Source organism: Callorhinchus milii, unplaced genomic scaffold (genome assembly GCF_018977255.1).
Source record: "Callorhinchus milii isolate IMCB2004 unplaced genomic scaffold, IMCB_Cmil_1.0 Scaffold2, whole genome shotgun sequence".
Taxonomy (NCBI): domain Eukaryota; kingdom Metazoa; phylum Chordata; class Chondrichthyes; order Chimaeriformes; family Callorhinchidae; genus Callorhinchus; species Callorhinchus milii.
The window spans coordinates 5,416,363-5,441,928 of record NW_024704743.1 but is presented as its reverse complement, the minus strand read 5'-3'; the positions used below and the strand labels follow the sequence as shown (position 1 = coordinate 5,441,928).

General features: G+C 41.6%; 1 protein-coding gene across 4 annotated transcripts in view; it reads left to right on the top strand.

Moving 5' to 3' along the window:
- The window catches only part of esyt2b (extended synaptotagmin-like protein 2b), a 119,117-nt gene that overhangs the window by 58,675 nt on the left and 34,876 nt on the right, over positions 1-25,566 (top strand). For all 4 annotated transcript variants that reach the window (XM_042332491.1, XM_007901180.2, XM_007901178.2 and 1 more), the window contains exon 7: positions 20,842-20,897. In XM_042332491.1, the coding sequence (XP_042188425.1) occupies positions 20,842-20,897 (56 nt within the window). The remainder of the gene's footprint in view (positions 1-20,841; positions 20,898-25,566) is intronic.

Below are 25,566 nucleotides of genomic sequence, written 5' to 3'. Positions count from 1 at the left end.
ACTTACATTTGTAAAGCACCTTTCACATCAGAAGGACATCCCAAGGCGCTGGACAATCAGGGATTTGAACCCGAGCAGGGAGTTTGGGATCAGTAGCGTTGAGGGCAGGGAGGGTAGGGGTAGGAGGGTGGCCGAAGGCGCGGTCAAAGAGGGGGAACTTGAGACATGCCTTCAAGGAGAAAAGGGAGGGAGTGAGATGAAGGGACTGGGATGGAGTTCCAGAGGGTGGAGGCAGAGAAGCTGAAGGCCTTGAAGGCGAGGACGAGGATTTTGAACTCTATACTGCGAGGGATGGGGAGTCGGTGGAGCCAGGCAAGGGATAGTGTCACGGAGCTTGGTCCGGGAGACGACATGAGCTGCAGAATTCTGGATGATTTGCAATTTGTGGAGGGAAGAATTGGGAAGGCCGACAAGCGGGGAGTTGCCCTAGTTGAGCCTAGATGTAATAAATGGATGGACAAGGGCTTTATCATTATGATTCTCTGCTGCAAAGTTTTCTTGGAAGAATTGCCCATAAATTATATAAAAAAGGAATTGGTGCTTGAATAAAGAAGAATATTCAAGAGTATGGGAGCAAGCAGGAAATTAAATCAAATTAGGTTAGATTAGTAAGATCATTTGGATAAAAACACAGACTCAGACAGCAAAGATATGTTACTGTTCTGTACCACTCTATGATTGATGACTTCAGTAGAATCCATCAGGAATTTTGCTTTAAAGTGGCTGGAAATTGATTTCTTATTGATTATAGTTTGAAATTTCTGTAAAGAACAAAAAATTGTGCAGAAAAATATTTTCTAACCCTTCACCTTTAAACATGGGTCTGAATAAAATAGATTTCAATCTGATATTAAGGGACCTTGTTTTCAAGATGGCAGTGCTATCTCATGAACTGAATGAAAGTGGACATGAAGTATCAGAACATTGGAGAGAAATTTGTCAGGGATGTGATTATCCAAGTTCCAGTGGTACCATTACTTTCTCTTTGCGGGCAGTGCTACAGTTTTATAATCCTCAGGATTGAAAGAATGGAGATGCTATCTAGAGAAACTAGTTTGGCAACAATTGTGTGTATAATGTGGGTGAGAGAGAGTCTGGCTCAGTTGGTAGCATTTTCATCTAGAGTCATAAGATTGTGGGTTCAAGCCGACATTGAGACTTCTTTCAGAAGGATGTCGGGCCCATGGAAATTTTTAAAACATTTGTGGTTTCTGGCTCGGTATGAATTCTGGATACCCGGAGTCCGGTAAACCATATGAGGCATCTGATGTCTCTGCACGACAAACCTCTGCATTGACTTGTCTGAACTGTAATTTACTCCATTATTAATTTCTTTTTTACAGCCAGTCCACAATAAACACTTCATAAAATGATATCTATTTGACACGTTGACTTTATTTTGACAATTGTATAAAATACAGATGCTTCCGTAAGCAGTGGCATGTAGTTAATGTAAAAAAGAACATTATTAACCGTAAATAGCCTGGCAAACTACATTAAGAATGAAATTGAATGAGCAATCTCCATTTAATAACAAGGCACGCTAACTCGTAGTATGTTTTGATGGTCTTCCAGGGCTGTGTGTTTGAAATCGTTGCTCCTGAAGGTTTTGATTAAAAAGGCATGGGAAAGACAGGAGAATACTTTCCATTTGTCTTTTTTTAATTCAGTTTGTTTTTTTCTGGAACTATCTGAGTTAAATTCAAGGACTTTTTAAGAAGGATCTTTGTGGAAGTGTTGGAAAAAAAGAAGTGCACCATTATAGTCACTTTGAATACAAAAATAAATCTCAATGTGATTTTCAGTAAACCATGTTTTCAGGCTTTACTGTACATTTCCATGCTGTGGAGACGCTGGTGGATATCCAGAAGCCAGGACCCCATTTGAAATTAGGCTATTTATCTGAACTATTTTTTGGTGAATTTTGTGCACGTCAAGAGTGATGAATGCTATTGTGGGAAGTGCCACACTTTCCTGTACTGGAACCCCATTTTTGCATGAAAAATTATTAAGTCAAGCATTGCGGCCAGATGCAGAGTGAACCTATGTGTGGATTTGCTCCAGTCTCAAAAAACAACAGCTTGCATTTATATAATATATAATAAATCCAAGGTTTAGCATTTATCATAAATAATCTGAGTGATTTTATTTTAAAGAGTTTTGCTCAGTGGGTGTGTGGGTTATTTAAGCCCTATGTCTGAGACTTGGGCTCACAGTCTAGGCGGGGGTGGGGGGGTCCAACTTTTTGGCTGGATTCCCTATTTGAGAAAGGTCCGCAGGCTATATCCAGCCTGAGACCATTTCCAACATTCCAACTTCCACTCCCTCCCTCCCTGGTGAACATCCTCCCAGGGCAGCTGCAGCAGCCATCGGTTGGGAGGATGCAGGGGCAGAGTGGAAATAATACCGGTCATAACTGCCTTCTCTCAGGAAGGCAAGCGCATCTCTTACCAACCACCTCGCAGATAGTGAACCGCGCGGCTGATTGGGAGAAAGAGGAATTGAGAGGAGGGGGGACTTTCTCCTCTCCCCCTCTCTCTCACTCTCTCACACACCGCACTCTCAATTACTCTCTCACTCCACTTTTCACACCATCTCATACTCTCTTCCCTCTCACACACCGAACTCCCCCTCTCCTCCACTCCCTCTCTCTATCTCACACTCTCTCCCTCGCTTAATTACTCTCTCTCACTCCCACTCTCTCCCACACACATACTCTCTCTATCCCCTCTCAAACTCTCTCTCAATCACCCTCTCTCAATCTCCCCCTTTCTCTCCCCTTCTCCCTCACATTCACTCCCCCTCACACTTTCTCCCTCCCCCTCACACTCTCTCTCACATCTACCCCTCTCACACTCTACGTCTCTCACATCTATTCCACTCCCATTCTATTACTTTCCCACTCTCTCACTCTCATTCCCTTTCTGCTCTATCACTCCCCCCTCTCTCCCCTCTCTCTCTCCCCCTCTCTCTCCCCCCCTTACTCCCCACTCTCTCTCCATTTCCCCACCTCTCTTTCTCCCCCTCCTCTCAATCCCTCTCTCTTCCAATCAGCCGTGTGGTTCACTGTCTGAACGGCAGTTGGTAAGAGATGTACTTGCCTTCCTGACAGACTGCAATAATGGCCGGTGTTATTTCCACTCTCCGCGCTGCATCCTACCAACTCCTACCGCTGACCTGAGATGACATTCACCTCCTACCACTGACCTGAGATGACATTCACCAGGGAGGGAGGGAGTGTAAGTTGGAAATGATCGCGGCCCGGAAAAAATCACCGGCCGGGCCGGGTGTCGCCCACAGGTTGGACCGCACTGGTCTAGGTTGATACTTAAGTGCAACACTGGGGAAAGTAGTGTGTTTTCAGAGGTGTCATCTTTGGGTGAAGCGTTAACTTGGGGGGGAAGGAGGGGTGAGTGTTTACGGACTAGTTACCATACAGAAAACCTATTACTTTTCTATATGGTAACTAGCCTGTAAATATACTGGGAGATCCTGGGTGAATCTATTTTGTGTCACCCGGGCTGGTAGACCATATGATGTTCACGCTTGGTAATTTCAGACAATTTCAGAGGCAGGGAGACCTTATGAAATAAATTAATCCTTGCATATGATACAATGTCCACATTATCAAAAAAAATCTCAAAGCACCCCAACAGAAAGTGCTGTCAAGTGCAGTACAGGGGCAAACATTGCACAAACAACCATGATGTGAATGACCAATCCAACTGAAGGATTGTTGCCTGTGAAAACTAATTTAAACAAAGGGCCATTCACTAGGTAAATCATTTCAATTGCAGAATTCTAAGGGATTCAAAATGCGCTTTACTTCATTTACTGCCTGTTTCTGATCATCCATATAAGCCTCTCTCATAATGTGCATATGTTACAGTAAAGTTGTGAAACCATTAAATCATTGAAATTAGGAGTCAGAGATTTTGTGAAAAGTGATCCCAGCAGTGGACAGGGCTAGAAGGGATCCGAGGAACATCATTAATAGAGATTTAGACACTGACTAAGTACAAGATAACAATGAAGGCCAGCATCCTGAGGGGTCACTATTCCAGGAACCAATTTACCCTCTGCCCACGATTGTTAAGAGAGAACTGCATCAATAAGAAGAAGTCAGTGTCACTTCACAAGATAAGTCAGACCAACCATTATAAATGCTTCAAAGCAAAGCTAAAATGTATCTCTCGGTGTCATGGAAGCCTCAATTGTGTTATCAAATGAGCATTTGACTCATCAGTGAATGAAATATCACATGAAGTTTATGGTGAATAAAACATTAAACATTAAAACATTCTATGATTACTTTTCATCATGTGTTATTTATGTGTTGATAATGCTAACGAGTGTCAAGGAGAGGTTATCACACAATGAAATGATCACTTTTTCACGAAATCCCTGATTCCTAATTTCAGTGATTTCATGGTTTCACAATTTTACTGAAAGTTTCAGGGATATCATGAAATCCCTGGTTTCACAACTTTACAGTAACACATACAGTTGTTTACCAGTAATTACCAGTAATTATTATTATTATTAATCTGCTTTTTTTAAAAAAAAGTTATTGCTCCTACAGCTGTCACTCAGTGAGTCTATTTCACGATCTGTTTTCTTTCCTCCATCACCTAAATCCTGACAGCTTTATCATGCTCGTGCCCTAGCAGATGATGGCAAAGAAAATATTTACTTCATCTGGAGCAACAAATAGGATTCAGTCTCTGGATTCATTTGATGTTCATAAAATGCTTGTACGGTTATTGAAATCACAAGGTGCTCTGCTGGATTATTGTCTTATAGTATGATGCAGGACATCAGTTTTCTGTATACTGCACTATTGTAATACTAATCCTTACATTTGATATAGCACCTTATCACGTCATTGAGACATCTCAAAGCACTTCACAGAATATATTGTAAAGGGATTGACCGTGTATTTTGTGGGCTGAACACAACAACCAATTGCACCCGGCAGTGTCCCACAAACAGTCGTGGATTGAGTAACAACCGGGTTCCTACTTACTGATAAACGAACAGAGTCATGTGGAGTAAGGAAACTTGCCTAAGGTTTCGCCTCACCCGGGAATTGAACCTGGGTTCTCTCTCTTGCGAGATGAGCGCACTATGCTACTGGGACTCCACAAGACCTAGTATTATTTATTGAACCAATCTTATTTTCCTCATTGAATTTATTTCAGCAATCTTGCTGTGAAACCGTCTGAGTACAAAAGCAGATGAATATTAGGTGAGGGGTATACAGTATTGTCCACGTTTAGAAAATAGATTTAAGGAATCCCAACTCTGAAAAATTTGTCCAAAGAGCTGTAATGTTGCATTTGAAAAGTCTCCAGCTTTGAGGTTGTTCAAGACTTTGCTGATGTTAGCGTTGCATATTATGGGATTTGGCAGAAATAGTACTAAGTCATGCAGCTTTGGCTTCCCTTACTTTTTCCAGCCTCGGTTGACTAACTGGAACTGAATCATACAGCAGGAATTGTTTCGACGTGGGCATTCTTGTGACCATTTTAGGCAGTGCTGACTGAATTAGTGAAGTGGATTAAAAGCAGCACATTTTCGATTTGTGAAAGCAAAATGGAAAACATTCTTTCTCGCAAAGCAGTGTTTACTTTCTAACCCCCCCTCTGACTGCCCAAGGGAGCCTGCCCTCTGGAATTCGAACACTTTGCTTTACTTGTTCCTAAATGACACCCACCGCACCCCCATAGACACACAAACCAAAGCAAGTTGTTCTTAATTTTTAGGCCTATTACATTCAACTTTAGACTTGGAGAACGACAGGCTTGAAATTTCTCATAGTCTTAGTTTTAAGACCATGATCTTAAGGCTAAGAGCATAAGAATTTTTTTTAGTTTGTTATATGATATTTCAGTACGTTGAGAGATGCTTTGCTTTGATCTTTCAAACTGACCAATAAGGGTTTCCATGTTGTGCAGTTACGCATGTTACTTATACATTTGCAGAAGCACTCGTGGGAATAATCCACATTAATATAGTAATGTTGTTTCAGGAGGAGGATGCAGAGAATCACTGTGCACCCAGTCAGCCAGGGAGCTTTTAACAGATCTTGAGACAGTATGAGCCTAGTAGGATTTGAACTCTCCACGTTTTACACTGTCCAAATTGCTCCCGATACCAGAAGCATGGCTTCACCCATCCACTGGCTACTTAAATAATAAACAGTGCTTGCAATAGTGCCTTTCACGCTGAGAGGACATCTCAAAGAACTTCATAGAACTTACGGTGATGTGCAGAGACAGGGATTTTGTTGCCGAAAGAATGAATCGTTCTTGAAACCAACTGCAAGCAGAAGTGTTTCTCTAGCACGATTCGCCTGGTCTGACAATTTTAAGCTTGAAATTTACGCTTGTAGACATTTTTCCCTACGCTTTACTCAGCCCAGTAAAATCTCTTCTTCAGGTGCAGAATGTTAAAAAGTTTATGATTTAGGCATCAACTAAAATCACAAGGGATTAAGTTATCTAAAAAAAACAAATTTCCAACCATTCAGCACAGCATCTCAATTTTAGAGAGTCTGTATACTCAGCACTGCAAAATCTGCTCCCTTTTACAGGTAGAAGAATGCGCTCTGCAGCTCTGGGAGAGAGAGAAGTATTTGACAGTTGGCGCGTACACTGTAATCAGTTGCTGTGAGCTAAGACAGGATGACAATTGGCATGGATTTCTGGAATTTCAGAGACTACTGAAGTACAGCCAAGTAGAGACATTAACTACAGTGGGTTGTTGAATCGAAAATGAACTTCAGTCTTTGGAAATATAAATAAGTAACTTTTCAATGTTCTTGCCATTTGCCCCATGTGTAGGTCAGCAACCAAAAGGCTGGTCTGACCAGTTCTCCAATGAAAGATGTCTGCTGCTCCTTCAGCTGCTTAATATAATAGAATTCCTTGCATTTGATATAGGGCCAGATCACGTCTCAAAGCACTTCCCACAATATATTGTAAAGTGATGATCTTTAAGGTGTAAAACAGGTCCCATCTGTCTCTTTTCAAATAGTACCTTGAGATCTTTTAACTTCCACCTGAAGAGACAGACTGGACCTCAATTTTTTATCTTATACAAACGACGGCACCTCCGACACTACAGCACACCCCCACCATTACGCTGAACTATCAGCCTATAAACTATAAGCTCAAAATCCCGACCTCTGCAGGGAGTTGAACCCTTCTGACTCAAAAGCATGCATGCAATCAACTGAGCCACACTGACACCTACAAGAGTGTCTGAAAATAAATGAAGCTGTGGTCAAAGTGTGTAAATCTTTCTTATTGAAAGATGAGTTTTATCTAGATTATTCAATCTCTAAAGTAATCAAGTGAATCCATACAGTTGTAGCTCAAATTGAGAAACTGGGTGATATGCCAGATTAACCACTCTGCAAAGTAGTTTTACTGTACGTGAGCAAACATAGCCACAGTGAGTAAACGTGCATTAATTTTCCCTTTTTAGAGTTTCAAGAAAATTACAACAGATGATTAGCCTCAAAATATATTGCTTCTGTTGCCAACGTACACAATAATGTTCCAGAGAGCACTTTGAGGTAGTTAAGGACGACTTGGAGCTTTGTGCTGAAACATCCATACTAAACGTCTGCTCCAAATGAAACCTTTGTTTTCTCTTTCTAAATGTTCTCCTTTTCATTATGTTTGTATATTGTTTCAAGGATGCTGACAATCTTCTGGAACCTCACCCAAGTGTTATTCATGTGTGAGCTCATACAGTGAATGTTGGCATACCTGGGGGAAGGAGGGAGTCTTGTTATAATGAAGCTCGATTGTGTATTAGTTTGATATCCGGGCACTTTCCAGACATAGAGCGCTGGTTGTTGGAAAAATGCAGGGGAGTGGGACTACACAAATAGCTCTTACATAGCGCCAACACAGGCTAAGTGGCTTTTAATGCTAAAAAAAATATAAATTCTTGGAATAGGACCCTGAACTTTGACTGTTTTTGTGTATGCAAACATCCACACATATACCGGTATACATATGCACACTCTCACACACAATTACACTAGCACACACTCACACATACACATGCACAGACATACAAGGATTACTAAACACTGGAATAATAATAATCCTTGCATTTGAGAAAGCACCTTTCAACAACAACAAATTACATTTGTATAGCGCCTTTCACCTCAGGGGGACTAGCTGGCGGATGTGATCGGAAGGGTCGAAGAACGAGGAGCGTAGGGGAAGGAGGGTGACCAAAGGCGCAGTCGAAGAGGAGGGTCTTGAGACGGGTTTTGACGGATGCAAGGGAGGGGGCGAGGCAGAGGAACTGTGTCATGGAACTCCAGAGGTGGGGCCAGCGAGGCTGAAGTCCTACCCATCAGTGGACATGAAGCAGGTCAGAGCCCGCTGAGCAGATGGAGCAGACAGGTTGGTAGGGGGTTAGGAGGTCACAGAGGCAGGGAGGAGCAAGGCCATGGAGGGCTTTGAAGGTGAAATCAGGAAGCATCTCAAAGCGTTTCACCAGATTCACTGTAATGTGTAATTTGTAATCAAACTAAAAGTGACAAATTTATATGGCGCCTTTCACGCAGAATAGCTGTATGAAAAAATGCAGGAGGATGTCTTTGAGGATTTTGGTCACTGGCACAGTGGATTAAGTCGCTCGCCATCAGTTCATTGATTTTTCAGACGGCTTTTGGCACAAGTCCAAAAATGTTTGAATTTAGCCTCTAAACTGTGTATTTTAGAACTGAATGTTACCAGGCAAACTGACACAATGGAAAGACATGTATTTCACAATAGTATTCATGAAGACAATATTCTGTGTCGCTTAACTGCTATAATGTTCAGTGCTGCTCAATGCTTTTGAACACTAGGTTCACAGAAAAGCTGCCTGACAACCAGCAATTATAGCAGGACTATTTATGTCAGGAGCACCTTAATATTCTGTGATAGTCTAAAATTCTCCTCTCAAAATACCAAAAGCTTCTCCTAACTTAGGAATTTTTTCCCAAAAGAAAGTTGCTTGTGGCCTGCACACAGAAGTTCAAATGCAGAGTAACTATCACTTTCAGAACTAGGATTGCTGCAGCGTGCATCAGGCTTTAGGAATGAATGCTGTGATTTGCCTGGTGATACCACAGTACACTTTTCCTAAATCTTCGTGCTCCTTGCAGCTGCCATTTTACATTTCCCGAGACATCTGTCCTTATCACAGTTGTTTCTGGGCTTTGGCTATACTGCTCTGTACTACATGAGATGAAATCTTTGATAGGCTGAACGCTCTTTCTCTTTAATGTACTTGTGATACAAAACTACATTGAGTTTTTAAATTAGTTCATGCACTAGCCACCTAAGCAAACCTTCTAAATTAATGAGTGAATTTATTTTATTTTTGCCCTGATAGAATAAAATAGCAATAAGTTTTGTTTGTTGTAGGGATCACCCTTGGGGAAAAATATTTCCATGGAGAGCACTTCCCCGCCCTCCCTCTGTCACGTGATGCCTTTCTCTTTATTGTTTGCTGTGTTTTTTTGAATGTTCTATTGTTAATGATTTGTTCCACAACCCAACTGATGTTTAACCTCGAACAAAACACAAAATACTGCAGATGCTGGAATCTGAAACAAAAACAGAGAGAGCTGGGAAAACTCAGCAGGTCAGGCAGCATCTATGGAGAAAGGAAAGTGAGTCAATGTTTCAGGTCCACAACCCGTTCTGACGAAGGGTCATGGACCCGAAATGTTGACTCACTTTCCTTTCTCCGTAGATGCTGCCTGACCTGCTGAGTTTTCCCAGCTCTCTCTGTTTTTGTTTTTGATGCTTAACCTCATGCAGGATGCAAAAGTAAAATTCACGTCACGAAGTGCAGAAATGATCTTTAAATCATCTTGATACAATATCCATTTGCAAGGTTATACTTGACATTTGAAAATTCCTGCCACTGCTTGAATTGTTGAAGTATTAACCAGTAGTTGGATAAACATGGCCTTTTCTGCAATTCATTATACCAGCATTGCTCTCTCTAAAAATTACTGTTGGTTGTAAAAGAATGAGTACAAAGTAAGATATAAATAACATTAATCCTTGCATTTGATATAGCACATTATCACATTGTCGAGACATCTCAAAGCACATCACAGAATATGCTGCAAAGTGTTTATTTTGTGGGTAAATGCAGAAGCCAATTTGTGTTCAGTGATGTCCCAAAATCAGCAATGGAATGAGTAACCAATTTTATTTGGGGGATTGTTGGCCAGAACGCTTGGAGGAACGCCTTTCTTGTTTTGAATAACACCATGAGATCTTTCATGTCCACCTGTACTAGCAGACGGGACCTCTGTTTAACGTCTCATCCGAAGGACAACACCTCTGACTGTAACACATCTCCTGCACTGCATTGGAGTTTCAGCCTAGAATATGAGGGTTATAAGTCCCAACCTTCTGACTCAAGAGGCAAGAGTGCTATCAACTGAGCTAGGCTGACACACAAACTTCACATCAGATTAGCGAAGCGAGACACTCCCTTCTCTGGAATAGTGTCATAGGACGTTTACATCCACCTGAAGAAGAGTGACCTCAATTTTACTGCACATGGGGTGTCAACCTGAACAATCAATTCACACTCCTACATGCTTGAACCTGTGAGTTTTTTCTGAACCAGTGCGACACCAGATAACCAGTGCGACAGATCTGTGGTGGCCACAGGAAGTGTTATTTCCAGCTTCGTGTTTTCCTGCAGGCTAGCCATGATACACTTGGTTTGTTGTATTTAATAGGTCATAGACAATGTTATCCCAGCACTGACCTTGGTTTCGTTGTGACAATCTTGAGGCTGCTCTATATGAATACCTGATTTCCTGTAAAGAACCTCCTTTCTGAATTATTAGTCCTTGTCAAGCACAGATGATTTGTTGCTAAAAGAGACCCAGAGAGGCTAAAGTTACTTGTTCATGATAAATGACAGTGGAACATAATTTAGTGGGAACCTGGAAATCTAATGTGTATGACAAGGTAGTGAACTGTTTCTGCTGGAGAGAGGTAGACTCTATCAAAATGACCTATTTCCTTTCACCAAAAAGATAGAGAACAGTCAAGCCACCACTGTTCTTTTCTTGTTGTATACCAGCCCACACAACATCACTAACTGAGAAGACAATCAGTGACCTGTTTCTTCTAAACAGAAGTCATTGGGAATACTCAGAGGGTCAAGCAGCATCTATGAAGAGAGGAAACTCACTTTCCTGTCTCCATAGTTGCCTCCTGACCAGCTGAGTGTTCCTAGCAGCTTCTGTTTTTGTCTCAGATATCCTGCATCTGCACTGTTTTGCCACCTGTTCCTTCTATTGCCAGTTCTGCATTGAAACCAGCCACACCCAACTCCACTGGCTTCCCATCACACAGAGGATACAGTTCACAGCTTTCCTCACCTCAGGCGCTGACAGCATCACCATCCGTGTTTGCACACTCCACCTTGCTAAGCCAGTCCGGAACCTTGGCTTGTTTGACCATCAACTATGCCTTCTACCCCACATCTGCGCCAAGACCCGCTCTGCCTTTACCCACCTCCACAACATCGCCTGGCTCCGCCACTGTCTCACATCGCAGGCCACCGAAACCCTCATACATGCTTTCATTGCATCAAGGCTTGACTATGCAAACTCCTTGCTTGACGGCCTCCCCAACTCCTCCCTCCATAGGCTGCAGATCATCCAGAACTCTGCAGCTCGTATCTTCTCCCGCACCAGGGTCCGTGACCCTTATCACCCCCATCCTCACCCAACTCCACTGGCTTCCCATCACACAGAGGATACAGTTCAAAGCTTTCCTTGCTCTTGCTCCCCCCTACCTCTGTGACCTCCTAACCCCCTACCATCCTGCTCACTCTCTCCACTCAGTGGGCTCTGGCCTGCTTCACGTCCCCCGCCTCGCTCGCCCCTATTGGCGGGCGGACCTTCTGCCACTCTGCCCTCATCCTGCAGTCCCTCCGACTCACCCCCTCCCTTGCCTCCATCAAGACCCATCTCAAGCGTCTTCTCTTCGACCGTACTTTCGATCTCTCTGCTTCCCCCCCTGCCCTTCCCAACCCAGACCCCCAGCTCGGGTCCAAAACTCTGTCCAGCGTCGTGGGACATCCTCTCGACATGAAAGGCACTATACAAATGTAATTTTGTTGTTGTTATTTTCTTTCTCCCTGTTTCTCTCCTAACTTGAAGAATGGTTCCTTCCTATGCTAGACTTGAGAGATCAGCTATCTTACTATATGAGGAATCATAGGCATTTCCCATCTTAAGACATTAAACCGAGGTGCCATCTGCCTATTCAGGTGGATGTTAAAGATCCCTTGGCACTATTTGAAAAGAGAAAAGAGTCCCATCCCCCCGGTGTCTTGGACAACAATCCCCCAGATAAAATATAAAACTGGTCATTCACTTCATGGCTGTTTATGGGACATTCTGTGTGCAAATTGGCTGCTGTGTTTGCCCATAAAAACACTCAGTCACTACACTAAAATATATCCTGTGAAGCTCTTTGGGCAGTCCTCCTGAAGTAATAATTATACTTGCATTTGGTATAGTGAAAGGCATTATAGCAAATTTAACTATTATTACCTTCTGAATTTCTGAATACCTTAGCACCATTAGGCAATATTACCTTTGCTCTCAACTCCCAGCCTGATCCTGTCTACAACATGAAAATGCAGAAATAGCTGTTAAGCAGCATATTGGACGGATTGTCACCATTTGATTAATGGAAACTACTATTGTTAGCCATCACATGGAAAATACTATTGATTTGCTGAAGCAGATTTATGAGCTTTTAGTGAGCAATGCTGCGTTGCACATAACTCAGTAAATTGTCAGAGTAAAGTTTCATTCCCATGAACCCAATTCTGCAGGAAGACAATGCAAATAATTACTGAAATATTCCTGGATCCACCGCATAAAGAATAGTCTGTACCTGGCAATGAGGAACAAGGCAGCAGTGCAGTTGCTGTACTCTAATGATTGTAAAATTCAGTATTGATTTGGTCTATTGAGGGTTTTCCCTTGAGGATTTGTAGGAGGTGTATCAGGTTGAAGCATTCCATTTATCTTTTGAGAATTGAAACTCTTGGAACTCTTCTGGATTAAAGCTTACATTAAACCTTAGTTATTTGTGATTATACATATGTATGTGGAGTCCTGTAATGTAATGGTTAGAGCACTCGACTCGCAAATGAGAGGGCCGGAATTCGATTCCTGAACATGGTAAAACCTTAGGCAGGTTCCCTTAATCCACACACCTCGGTTTCCCTAGCAGTAAAGTAGGAGCGCGGTTGTTAATAATAATAATCCTTGCATTTGATGTAGCGTTTATATATTCGTCGAGCCATCTCAAAGAGCTTCACAGAATATACTGTAAAGTGATGAGGTTGCAGAGTTTACTACTTTAAAATCTATTTTAAGACCTTTTTTTTATCATGCTTTTGGTCACCTTTCTCTTCCCCTCTCCCCCACCTCACAACTTGGAGCACTCTTCCTCCTCTTCTCCCCACCCACCACTCGCCCAGTGTTAACAGTTAATATTAAAGGAAAATGAAAGATAAAAGTTGCGACACAATGGACATAAACAGGGTGATTCCGAAACCCACAGTGAGAGTATCTTTTGACTTCAGCTCAGATTTGTTCAGTAACAACACACACAAACCAGACCACAATGAGTCATGTGAATCACATTAGTGGAGAAAAAGAAAGAGCTGCTCGTCTCTCCTTCAACAGCGCAAATAAACTGCAAATCCACCATTGTGGGGAATTGGACTTCCGGTTGCGTGTCAGTAGCTAATTAATTTCGAATTCACGCAGAAATCTCGGCTTTGATCAATCTAATCTAAAGTTAACGGAAAAGACTTGCATTGCAGAGGATATTTTAGAGGATATTTATCCCCTTCATGCTCTGTGGTTATGATTTTTTTCAGTCAGGCCTTTAGAGCAACTCTGTTTTATTTTGAGGTTACTGTTGGAGAGATGACCTATTTAGACCTAATGATTAATGTGACGTGCGGGAGAGAGGGAAAGTGAACACTTGAAAACAAACATTTCAATCGGTCATCTTTTAGCAGTTTAGGGGGCTTTAATTTTGTGGTAATTCATATGAGATTACTTTTTCATGTTGTTTATTTGGTCTACTTGATGCACACTGTAATCTTGCAGTGTTGTATCAACCCGATCTTGGGAGAATGGCTAAATCATGAAGTTGGCAGACAGACAGGAATGTAGTCAATAAATTTCCTGTTTTCTGGAGTTAAAGTACACAACTAAACTTGGCTTAGGATTTGAACCTCTAATCGAGACCACTCCACTTTTGTTGGTCAGACGTTTAGACTCTGTTTTACAGCACGATGCGCATATGTACATCCAGATATTAGCCAACCAACAGTGGTTGGGCATTTCCCACAATGTGTACACTGAAACCAAACTCCCTACAGATCTCATTGCTTCTAGCTGTAGGAATGGTCTATATGTTTGTTTTGCAAACTTCACAACCCCGTTCTTGCCAGGTTTCACTGGCTTCCTATACAGAACAGATAGATTCCAATATGGAAACTAATCGACCCTCAACTATCCTTTAAAAACCCCACATTCTTGCCGTGACGTGTTCTGCCTTCCCCACATCCTTTACATTGCCCACCTAAGCCACTACCTCTCCCCTCAGGCCGCCAAGACCCTCATTCATGTATTCATCTCATCTAGGCTTGACTACACTAACACCCTGCTTGTCTGTCTTCCCAACTCTTCCGTCCGCAAGCTGCAGAATATTCAGAACGCTACAGCTCATGTTCTCTCGTGTACCAAGCTCCGTGAACTGATTACCCCATCCTCACTAGGCTCCACTGACTCCCCATCCCTCAGAAGATCGAATTTAAAATCCTTGGCCTCACTTTCTAAAGCCTTCCACAATCAGGCTCCTCCCTACTTCTGCGACCATACCAACCTGTCCGTTCCCTCCATTCAGCAGACACTTGTCAACTCTGTGGTCCCCGCCCTGCCTGCCACATCATTGGTGGTCAGTCCTTCAGCTTTTCTGCCTCCATCCTCTGGAACTCCATCCCAGAATCCCTCTGCCTCATTTCCTCCCTTTCCTTCTTCTTTAACTGTACCTTTGGACACCCTCCCACCTCGACCCCTTTGCTCTCCACCCTGTTGACTTCAATCCTCATGCAGCGGGAAAGCTTTCCGGACAGCAATATCAATGGAAAGTTATGTGATTTTAGCTGGTTAGACTCCAGCAGTTACCCCTACGCACTCTCTGGGGTCCCCTGATTGTCTAGTGCAAACCCTTGATTGTCCAGCGTCAACCCTGGATTGTCCAGCGCCTTGCTCCCTCCTTGCGTGTCTTCGGATCCCACCTGAAGACTTTCCTCTTTGACCATGCCTCACTCCCCAGCTCACTGTCAAGTTCCACCACTGTTAAGTGCTCTTAGACACTAGGCTGCTTTACAAGTGCATGTTGAATTGTTGTTGCTTCCCATTCGCCTTATTTCAGAATCTGGATGCTCAAGCAAATCACTGACACCCCACTGAGACTACAAAAGCTATTCCTTTTTCTTCTACTCTTTGAGAGACATACAAAATGTATGCCATGTGTTTTTTCCTTTTTTAGTCAGCCAGGTGTCTGACACACGTGGAAACCCATCACCGTGCTTAAGAGTATCCAAACCAAACCGAGATTTCGACTCATCCCACCCACACTTGGAAATCCCAGAGATAAATTGCTGGAATGGTATGCACACACTCTCCCTGGAGGGTCGCCCCTGTTTACCTAATTCAGGAAAGTATTAGGCGTAGGTTGGAAAGAACCAAGGCTTGGGGACCCCAGAATGTGCATTGGGTTACTACTGGAGTCTAACCAGCTAAAACTGCATCGCTTCATATTGATATTGCAAGCTTTCCCGCTGCTTATCCAGCTAGGACCACCCTACTGGTTAGGGCCTTGGCTTGCAGGGTTAACACGAGTTAAGTGGGATGACTCCCTGCACCCAGTGACTGTCTGTCCTTCCAGGTCCTGCCAATGAGCCATCGCTCCTGTGCTGTGATTAGCAGTGCCATGGAATACTGCAGACCCGCCTGGCTCAGGAACCCACTTCCGAGACTGCCACAGAGGGCTGACTGGATTCTGACATTCCATTGCCAGGAATGTCACCTTCGAGCCAGTTCAGCTCCAAGGAGACCTGCTTACCTCCCCCCAAGGAGGATAATGTGGTGAACAAAAAACATTTGAGGAAGATTAAGTAAGACATCTCAGTTCCTCTTGTATTGTTGTGTCAGGGGTAGTGGCCTGCTGGACCACATTATGAGCAGGCCTAAATTCTACAAAATTCTTGATTCCTCCCATCAAGGCAACTTATTTTTCATGTCCAAATTAGGGGAGTATTTGAGTAAGAGGAAGGACTATTAAGCAGCAACTTTCGGTGTTGATAGATCTTTCCTTTGTATCTCCTTTAAGCCCAAACGCATGTCTGAATGTATGCAGTGAGATTATAAAAATGCTTTTTACCCACATTTACTTAAGGTGTGTTTTTTTCAGGAATTTTCATTGGGGTCTAAAACAGACAGTTTCCAACGTGATTCCTTAAGGGTCATCCAAATGGTGTTGGGAAGTACATCAGAAACTCATCTGACTCGATCCATTTTTAGAGCAGAGATCCCTTGGATCAATTCTGGTGGAAGTATTTGCTATTAGAAATTGCAGCATTTTAGCCCTCTGTATTTGTATTTGCTGTAATTGGTTTTAAGGGTGACTGAACATTCCTGATTCTGTTAGCCTTGAGCCTTTATCTGAGTTGGGATCTCTGCATGTATGCTGTACTGGGAGCATAAATTGTTCCTTTAGACTTTTCACCCCATGAAGATCACTGAACTATAGCGTTGATCACGCCTGCACGCCATGCTTCTCCCTCTTCAGTTTTGCCGAAATCCACTTTATAAAATAATTAAGCTTGACTACAAAATGAAAGAAAATTTATGCGCTGCATATAGTTTGCAGTTTATTATCCAAATGAAATACAGTAACAGGGATTATGGTAGCACTGGATCAACAGATTTTGGAGAGAGAAAACTGCAGCCATGTCAAACGTAAGAAAAATAATAATCCTTGCATTTGGTAAAGTGCCTTATCATGTCGTTAAGTCGTTTCACAGAATATATTGTAAAGTGAATCGACTGTTTTATGGATGAAACAAAGCAGCCAATAACAAAATAAAGCTTCTGTGAAATAGTGTGGTACAGGATCCTGTAAAAGACACACAAAGCAAAATCTTGTTTGTAAAAATGGCTCGACTTCTGTAAAGAGAGAAATGGATAATCATTCCTCTGTCCATTGCACAAGCTTGTAAACTGTTCAAATTGACCTGCTTCAGTTCTGGTTTTGTTTACTACCAATAGCTTTGGCTCCTCGCTCAGATTGATCAAAGTTCAGCAACAATTGTCACAATCGCACTACCAGCATGTTAGGCAAAAGAGTGGCTTGCACGGCAAGTTAACTTGACAGCCAATATAATAATAATAATAATAATCCTTGCATTTGATATAGCGCTTTTCACGTCGGGAGGAGTGAGGAAACTTGCCCGAGGTTTCGCCCTCTGCCTGGAACTGAACTCAGGTCTCTCACTTGCAAAGCGAGTGCTCTAAGCACTGAGCTACAGGACTCCACACCAGCATGTATTAGTTATATATAGTACGAGGTTGAGTCGATCTCAATTATTGTGCGAAGTGGTGTCCACACATTACAGTATGCAATTAGTGGAGTCCTATAGTGTATTGGTTAGAGTACTCGCCTCACAGGCCTGTAGCAAGGCAAGTATTCTAACAACAACAGCTGGCTCTTACATAACCCCTTCCACGCAGGGCAGCATCTCAGAGCACTTAAAAAACCCTTGTCAGGCGAATTCTCTAACCAATACGCCACAGGAGTCCTGTAGTGTGAACTAATACGCTAAAAGAGTGCACTACAGAAGTCCTGTAGTGTGGAGTCCTGTAGCGAATTGATTAGAGCATTTGCCTCGGAAGCAAGAGGACCTGGGTTCGATTCCCAGACAAAACTTGCTAGGCAAGTTTCCTTTCTCCACACATCTCTGTTAACCTAGCAGTAAGTAAGAACCCGGTTGTTAGTCGATTGGCAAATCGCTTTCTGGGAGTAATAATCCCTTCAAACAAACAAATAAATACATAAATAAAAATGCATTAACAGTTGTGGATTGGTCCCACTGTTTGTGGGACACTGCTATGCAAAATTGGCCTCAGCTTTTCGCCCACAAAATATACAGTCAATTCACTTCACTGTATATTCTGTGAAGCGCCTTAAGATGTCTCGAAGATGTGATAAGGGCCTCTATCAAATGCAAAGATTATTATTAGAATTGTCATGGCCTCTTTTTTTGCCCCATTTAAAGTTCAGTGCTGCTCTGCGGGAGAAAAGTAGTGGTTTAGCAACCAGACATCTCTGCAATATTTATGTTGAGCTGCACAGTCTCACCTTTTGTACCATTTTTGCTAAACAAAAGGAATTAGCTCTTCAGAAGAGTCTTAAATCAGAGTTGTTGATCCCATTTAACAGCACCCCTTACCTCGCGAGACCGCCTTCTCTTGGGCTTAGCGGAGAGCATAGATGGCACCCTAACAATAATATTTGGTCTGCGAAGAGATTTGTAGGATTTCTGCACCTGTGTTGCCATAGCAACATAAGTTTGTTTCAAATTCCTTCATGAATGTACGATTATAAATATGACAAAAATCAATTTAAAATGCTGTTTTAAATGCATGATATAATGGGGTACGGCCAGAGGTAAGATGTAAATGTCCATACGGGTAACACTGACCCATAATCTCCTTTTTCATCCTGGTCACCTTAAGGAGAAAATGTTCTCTCTCTTTCTCTCTCCCCGTTTTACAGTTGACCTCAATCTATTCTGCGCCACTAATGTTAGAATTTTTAATCACTTCTAGTTCAGTCATTAGTTTTACTTTTCGGGGTCATAGGAGTGCATTCAATCATTCTGTCAGGGACTTTGCAGATATAAAAGGTATTAAGAGACTTGGCTCTGCAACAAAACAGATAATAAGCAGGTGGTACTGCAGATGCAGTTCTTTTTGATTTAACTGTGGCATGTTAGTTTAATAATAACAATAATCCCTCCAAAACCAAAACCAATAATAAATTGGTCATTTTCAATCTACGACTGTTTGTGGGACATTGCTGTGCGCAATTGGCTGCCGCGTTCGCCCACAAATATACAGTCAATTCACTTTACAGTGTGTTCTGTGAAGCGCTTTGGGACGTCCTCCCGACGTGAAAAGCGCTATATCAAATGCAAGGATTATTATTATTATTATTAGTTTCCGCAATGGCCTAATGGGTAAGCCATTGTCCAGTGTAGCATTAAGTCGTACATATCTACTGTCCGCTACTGGGTTATAAGACCATAAGTTTAAATCTGATCTCATTGCATCTCATCTGATTTCGTCCTTCCAGAACACCCACCTACATCCTCCCATCAATAGCATCAAACTGTTGTTTTTAAAATGAGTCCAGGGTCCTGTTCCAAGCATTAATTACCCTCTTGATAAAGAAAAACTTCTTGGTATTTATTCTGAAATTGCCCATTGCAACATTAAACTTGGGACCTCTTGTTCTACTGTCTTGGTGCATCCTAAAGTATTGTTTGCGGTTGAGTTTTTCAGTCCCATTTCAAATTTTATATACCTTTAAAAGATCCTCTCTGAGTCACCTTGGGACATTCTACAGACACGAAAGACTCTACATAAACGTAAATTTGTATTGTATTATTTTCACTCCAGGACAATAGTTGGGTGCTTTGATTGTTCTCAGTACCATCTGGTTTAGGTAGGGGAAAACTCATCTCTTAACTCTCTTGTGTCTCTTTCTTTCCTGCATTGTTGGAGGTGCTGTCCTTCAGATGAGATGTTTGGATTAGAGTTTATCACGATGTATTGGCCAACAATCCTCCAAATAAAATGTGTGACTCACTTCATGGCTATTTGTGAGACATTGCTGTACACAAAACTATCTGCCAAGCTCAACGACAAAATGCACATTCACTCCACTTTACAATATATCTATCCTGTGAAGTGCTTTGAGAAGTCCTGCCGATGTGAAAGGCGCTTTATCAAAAATAAGGATGATTATTATTATATAAAGTAGGTAGATTATTTTGTACCACCCTTTGGAATAAGATGTTAAACCAAGGTGAGCGTTAACAATGCATGGCGCTATCGAAAAGAGAAGGGAATATTCTGGCCAACATTCCCCCAAATATAATTGGTCATTCACTCCATAGCTGTTTGTGGGACATTGAAGTGCACAATTGGCTGCCACGTTTTGTCCACAATATACACAGGCAATCCACTTTACACTAAATCCTGTGAAGCATTTTGAGACGTCTCAACGACACGATAAAGCACTATATCAAGTGCAAGGATTATTATTATTATCATCATTATCCTTTGAGTGCAATTATTGCCTTTAATCATTTATTCATTGAAGTTCTGTACCTGTGATTAATAAAATGAGCCTATCCGCATTTGAAATATTATAAAGCATATTGGACATGGCGTCCAAACTGTAAACTGTTCGCTGGTTTCAGATGTTATAAACAGCCACAGGCTTTACAGTGATGGTTTATGGGGTCATCTGAACACCTTAATCAGATTACTGCCTTGTAATCCTTAGTATCCATTGATTGTTGATTTTTTAAATTCATTTTGGCACTCTTAATGTAATTTGATAAAGTTTGTAAAGTTATGCGCTTGGAGAGTAATTGTTCCTTTTTTTTTATCAACAGCTACTTGAAATTAACTGGACTGGACTAACCAATCTCCTTGACATCCCTGGGCTGAAGTAAGTGGCAAATCCTTTCAGTATTGTTTTCACAAAGGCTAATATTGCTCTATCAGTTAGTGGTATGTATGAGCCCGAGAAAGCCAGATTAGTGTAGAAAGTGGAGCAAATACTAGCTTAAACTAATGTGGGGTCACTGATTTGACCCAGTGGTGGGTGGAACAGCCAAGGGACCTGTTTGATACCATGTGAATGCAGGTTAAGAAAGATACTGCAGGTACTTTGGGCAATGAAAATGGAGTCAAAATAACAATAATCCTTGCATTTGATATAGCGCCTTATCATGCCTTCAAGACGTCTCAAAGTGTTTCACTGAATGTACTGTAAAGTGAATTAACTGTATATTTGTGGGCGAAACGCAGCAGCCAATTGCACACAGCAGTGTCCCACAAACAGTCGTGGATTGAATGACCAATTTATTATTATTATTATTGAAAGAATTATTATCCCCAGAAAAGCGATCCGCCAATCGACTAACAACCGGGTTCCTACTTACTGCTAGGTAAACAGGCGTGTGGAGTAAGGAAACTTGCCATACGTTTTGCCCTGCCGGGAATCGAACCCAGGTCTCTCGCTTGCGAGTCAAGTGCTCTAACCACTGAGCTACAAGATTCCACAGAATTTATCCAACTGGTCACCAATCGTAACTCTTCCTAAAGGATATTGACACTTTAATGATTACCTTGTAGGGATTTTACGACTGGCAATTCCCTCTGTGCAGCGCACATTTGTCTTATATTTTTAGTACATTGTTTTGCTCACCAAGGAGCAGGATCACAGGCTGGGAAACTAATTTTAACTTTCGATAGCAAAGGAATTCCACCTGGCCTAAGAATCGATGGTTCCTGTTTGTGTTGGATACTAAGGGAGGGTGCTTGGTGTGATTGTTGGATTGTGTAATTGGAGACCTAAACTAAAAGGGTGTTCTACACATTGTTTGTTGAGAACGTAACAGTTTGATGTAAGAGCAAGGAGGCCTGAAGAGTATGCTGTGGGGATTGACGATCTCATTTAGGAACATAGGAACAGAAGTAGACTATATGGTCCATCGAGCCTGTCCCACCACTTTCAAAGATCATGGCCGATCTACAATTCAATTCTACCTCCCGGCCCTCCCGCCATATCCACTGATATTCCTGTCTATCAAACATCACATTTTAAATTCTTCAATATACACTGTCAACACTGCCTTCTGGGAGAGTGAATTGCACACTCCCACCACCCACTTCATAGCTCGTGAATTGCGAACCAAATTTGTGCAGTAAAGATGACTTTTGAGTTCACAATTCATGATGTTTTGAGAAAAATGCCTTTTTTAAGGATGAGGAACATTACTAGTTTCCCCAAAATCCCTCTAAAGCAAATATTTAGTAACCTGGAGCTTTCTTCCATTTGTGGCCTATATTTGGAATTGAATTTGGGTTGTTAAATCTCTGGTTATTGCCTTTGTCAGCCTGGCTGAAATTGAGGACTCATTGGGTAGGAAATGGCAGACATCAGCCTGTATCTATGAGAACAGGCTCTCTTGAGTGCAGAGTTCTCAAGCTTCTTGTACACAGTGCAGTCAGAGATGCTTTCACCCATTGCCACTCGAAATAAAACAAATCCAGCTATTTCCTTTGACAAAGAGCGACACAGTGGATACTGTTTTGAATTCAAGATCTATTAAGACTTTGCAGCCTACAAAGCAGAAACTTCCCAATACACGGTTACCAGCTATAGAAGTCAGCCAGGAATTTAAAGTCAATTCTGTCTGGCGCCATTGACAGTATTTAGCATTTCACAGCAGAGATATCGATCAGGAGTGTGTTGATTTGGTGGTTGTTGCTGAGAGCCAACCTTTAAGTTTGTCACTGAGCTCTGGCCTGTGATCTGCAGAAACAGTAAAAATCGAGGGTATTGACATAACCACAATATAACTGCATGTTGCAGCTGATCTCAGTTGCATTAAAATAGTCACCTTTAACAAATTGGCTGATCTTTAGCTCTTCTCTATGTATATTTTCTGCAGAAAATGGTTGGAAGCAGTTCACTTAAAAGGATAATGTGCTTGTATGGAGCTGGTGGTTTATTTATGATAAATGGAATGATTTATGATAAAAGCAATTTAAAGCACCGAACTGACTGCACATTAAACAGGCAAAGTAATGTGGGATGGGCATGTTTGTACAGGGTGACCAAAACGTGGTGATACTATTGCAATGTCTAATACGATGTCTACAATGTCTTAAAGAAATTATGATTTTTTTAAATTATGATTTATTATCAGGCGTGTAGAGTAAGGAAACTTGCCCAAGGTTTTGCCCTGCCTGAAATTGAATCCAGGTGTCTCGCTTGCAAGGCGAGTGCTCTAACCACTGGACTACGGACTACACTATATAATGTACTATATAATGTGTGGTGGATTCTATACTATAACATACTATAAAATGGAGCGACTTTTAAGGGGGACCCAAAAGAAGTGTTTAAAATTATGAAGGGGTTCGATAAGGTTAGCATAAATGGACTGTTTGCATTGGTTGTGGAGTCTGTAATCGGGACCAAATATAAGATTGTGACTTGGTGATCTAAAAGAGAATTTAGGAGAACTATTTCATGCAGAGGGTAGTGAGATTGTGGCACTCTCTGCCTGAGGTGATCAGTTGAATCAGATAGTGGAGATGCATTCAAGAGAAACCTGGACATTTGGGGGAATAGAAGGATATGGGAGGGAGTAAGGAATGGGTGAAAACAGTGCAGATAAAACTTACTGAATACACAGTGGGTTCAAAAAAATAAACCTTGAATTTGATAGTCTTTCATGTTGCGGGAGCTTCTCAAAGTGCTACACAGGATTTACTTAAAATATAATAATAATAATCCTTGCATTTGATATAGCGCCTTATCAAATCTTCGAAACGCCTCAAAGCACTTCACAAAATATACTGTAAAGTAAATTGACTGCATATTTTGTGGGCGAAACGCAGCAGCCAATTGCGCACAGCAGTGTCCCACAGACAGTCGTGGATTGAAGTGACCAATTTATTATTTTTTATTTAAATATGGTGACTATATTTTGTAGGCAAATTCAACAGTCAATTTGCGCACAGCAGTGAACCCACAAACAGCAAAAAATGGCCATTTTTTATCTGGAGGATTGTTGACCAGAACTTTATGTTGTACTTTTGATGATAAGTACTGACCTCTGTATAAATTTCTTGCACCCTTTTATCACACAACTAATGAAAAGGCCCTTACTTAGGACAAGCCATTATTATTATATATTATTATTATTACTTAGGTCAAGCCAAGCCTTGTACTCAAAGTGCTTTGTTATCTTTATTTCTCAAGCATTATGAGCACAATCTCATTCCCATTCTTGGCACTGAACATTTATTAAAGCTGTACTGTGTATTAATCTCCATATAAAGGTTTATCTTTATCACACGTCGGGGCAAACAGGCTGAGGTGTGACAGGGGAGTAGTTTAAGCTGTTCTTGACAGCTTCTGCATCAGGCATGGATTCTACCCTGCACTGAAGCCACATGAGGAAAGATCATTCTGGAGCCCAAACATTCCACAAACATATATTTAATTTTGTTTTGAAATAGAAAAATAGTTTTCTTCAAATATTTTTGTTTTGCAAATAAACAACGTCCAGATCGCGACATGGACTGTATACAAATTGTCAGTATGAATTATTATGGCGGTAGTAGTAGTAGTATGCGAGCTCGCGGCTGTCTTATTGTTGACCCAGGCAGCATAGTTTAATGTTTCCTGTGTTTACCTCAGGGTAAGTATTGAATTGTTTGTGCAGTTTCCTCCCATCTATACTGGCAAACCTCCCTCGAGGTTACAGTTACAGTTTCTTTAAAAAATTAAGCATTCAACATTTATCACAGAATATATTTTGTTACCCTAGTTACATCTTCATAGATGGATGGCAACCATGGAAACCCATCTTTACGTGTAGAGAGCGGTAGTGGCAAGGACATTGCATCCTGTTTAGAAACCTTGCGATGCTATAATACAAATCAGTAGAATTTGTTTAATGCCTTTCACATCAATCTGTTTCACATCAAAACTGTTTGTGGGACAGTGCAATTGCCTGCAGCTTTTCGCCCACAAAATGTACATAAATTCAATTTACAGCACATTCTGTGAAGTGCTTTGAGACTTCTCAAAGACATGCTAAGGCACCATATCATCATTAGGACACGTTTCAAAGAGCTTAACACTCCTTTCTGGGTGGGGCAGGTGTGGTTGAAGTTGGTGGGGAGAGGATGGATGACTAAATAATGATAAGGTTGATATTTTTGAAGGATAAGAGCAAATAGATTGAACCTTTCTGCTGACTGAGATATCACGAAAGTACATGACGGCACAGCTCCTTTGAACTTTTTTTCTGGTAGATACGTGTAAACAATAAGTAAAGAGTATTTGTTCTTATGAATAACTGTGGTCAAATTGGCTGCCTCTTTAGAAGACTGATGGTGGAACTGCAGAATGTATTAGCAGCTCCAGTTGCATTATACCAGGCCTTTCTATAAGACAACGTAATGTCTTTAAACCCACAAAGTCTTCATACCTCACTCAACTGATTGGAATCTCACTAATAAGGTCAGCAAACAGACTGAAGAATTGTAACCACATTAGCAGGCTGACCTCACGACTGGGTTTGTATAATTAT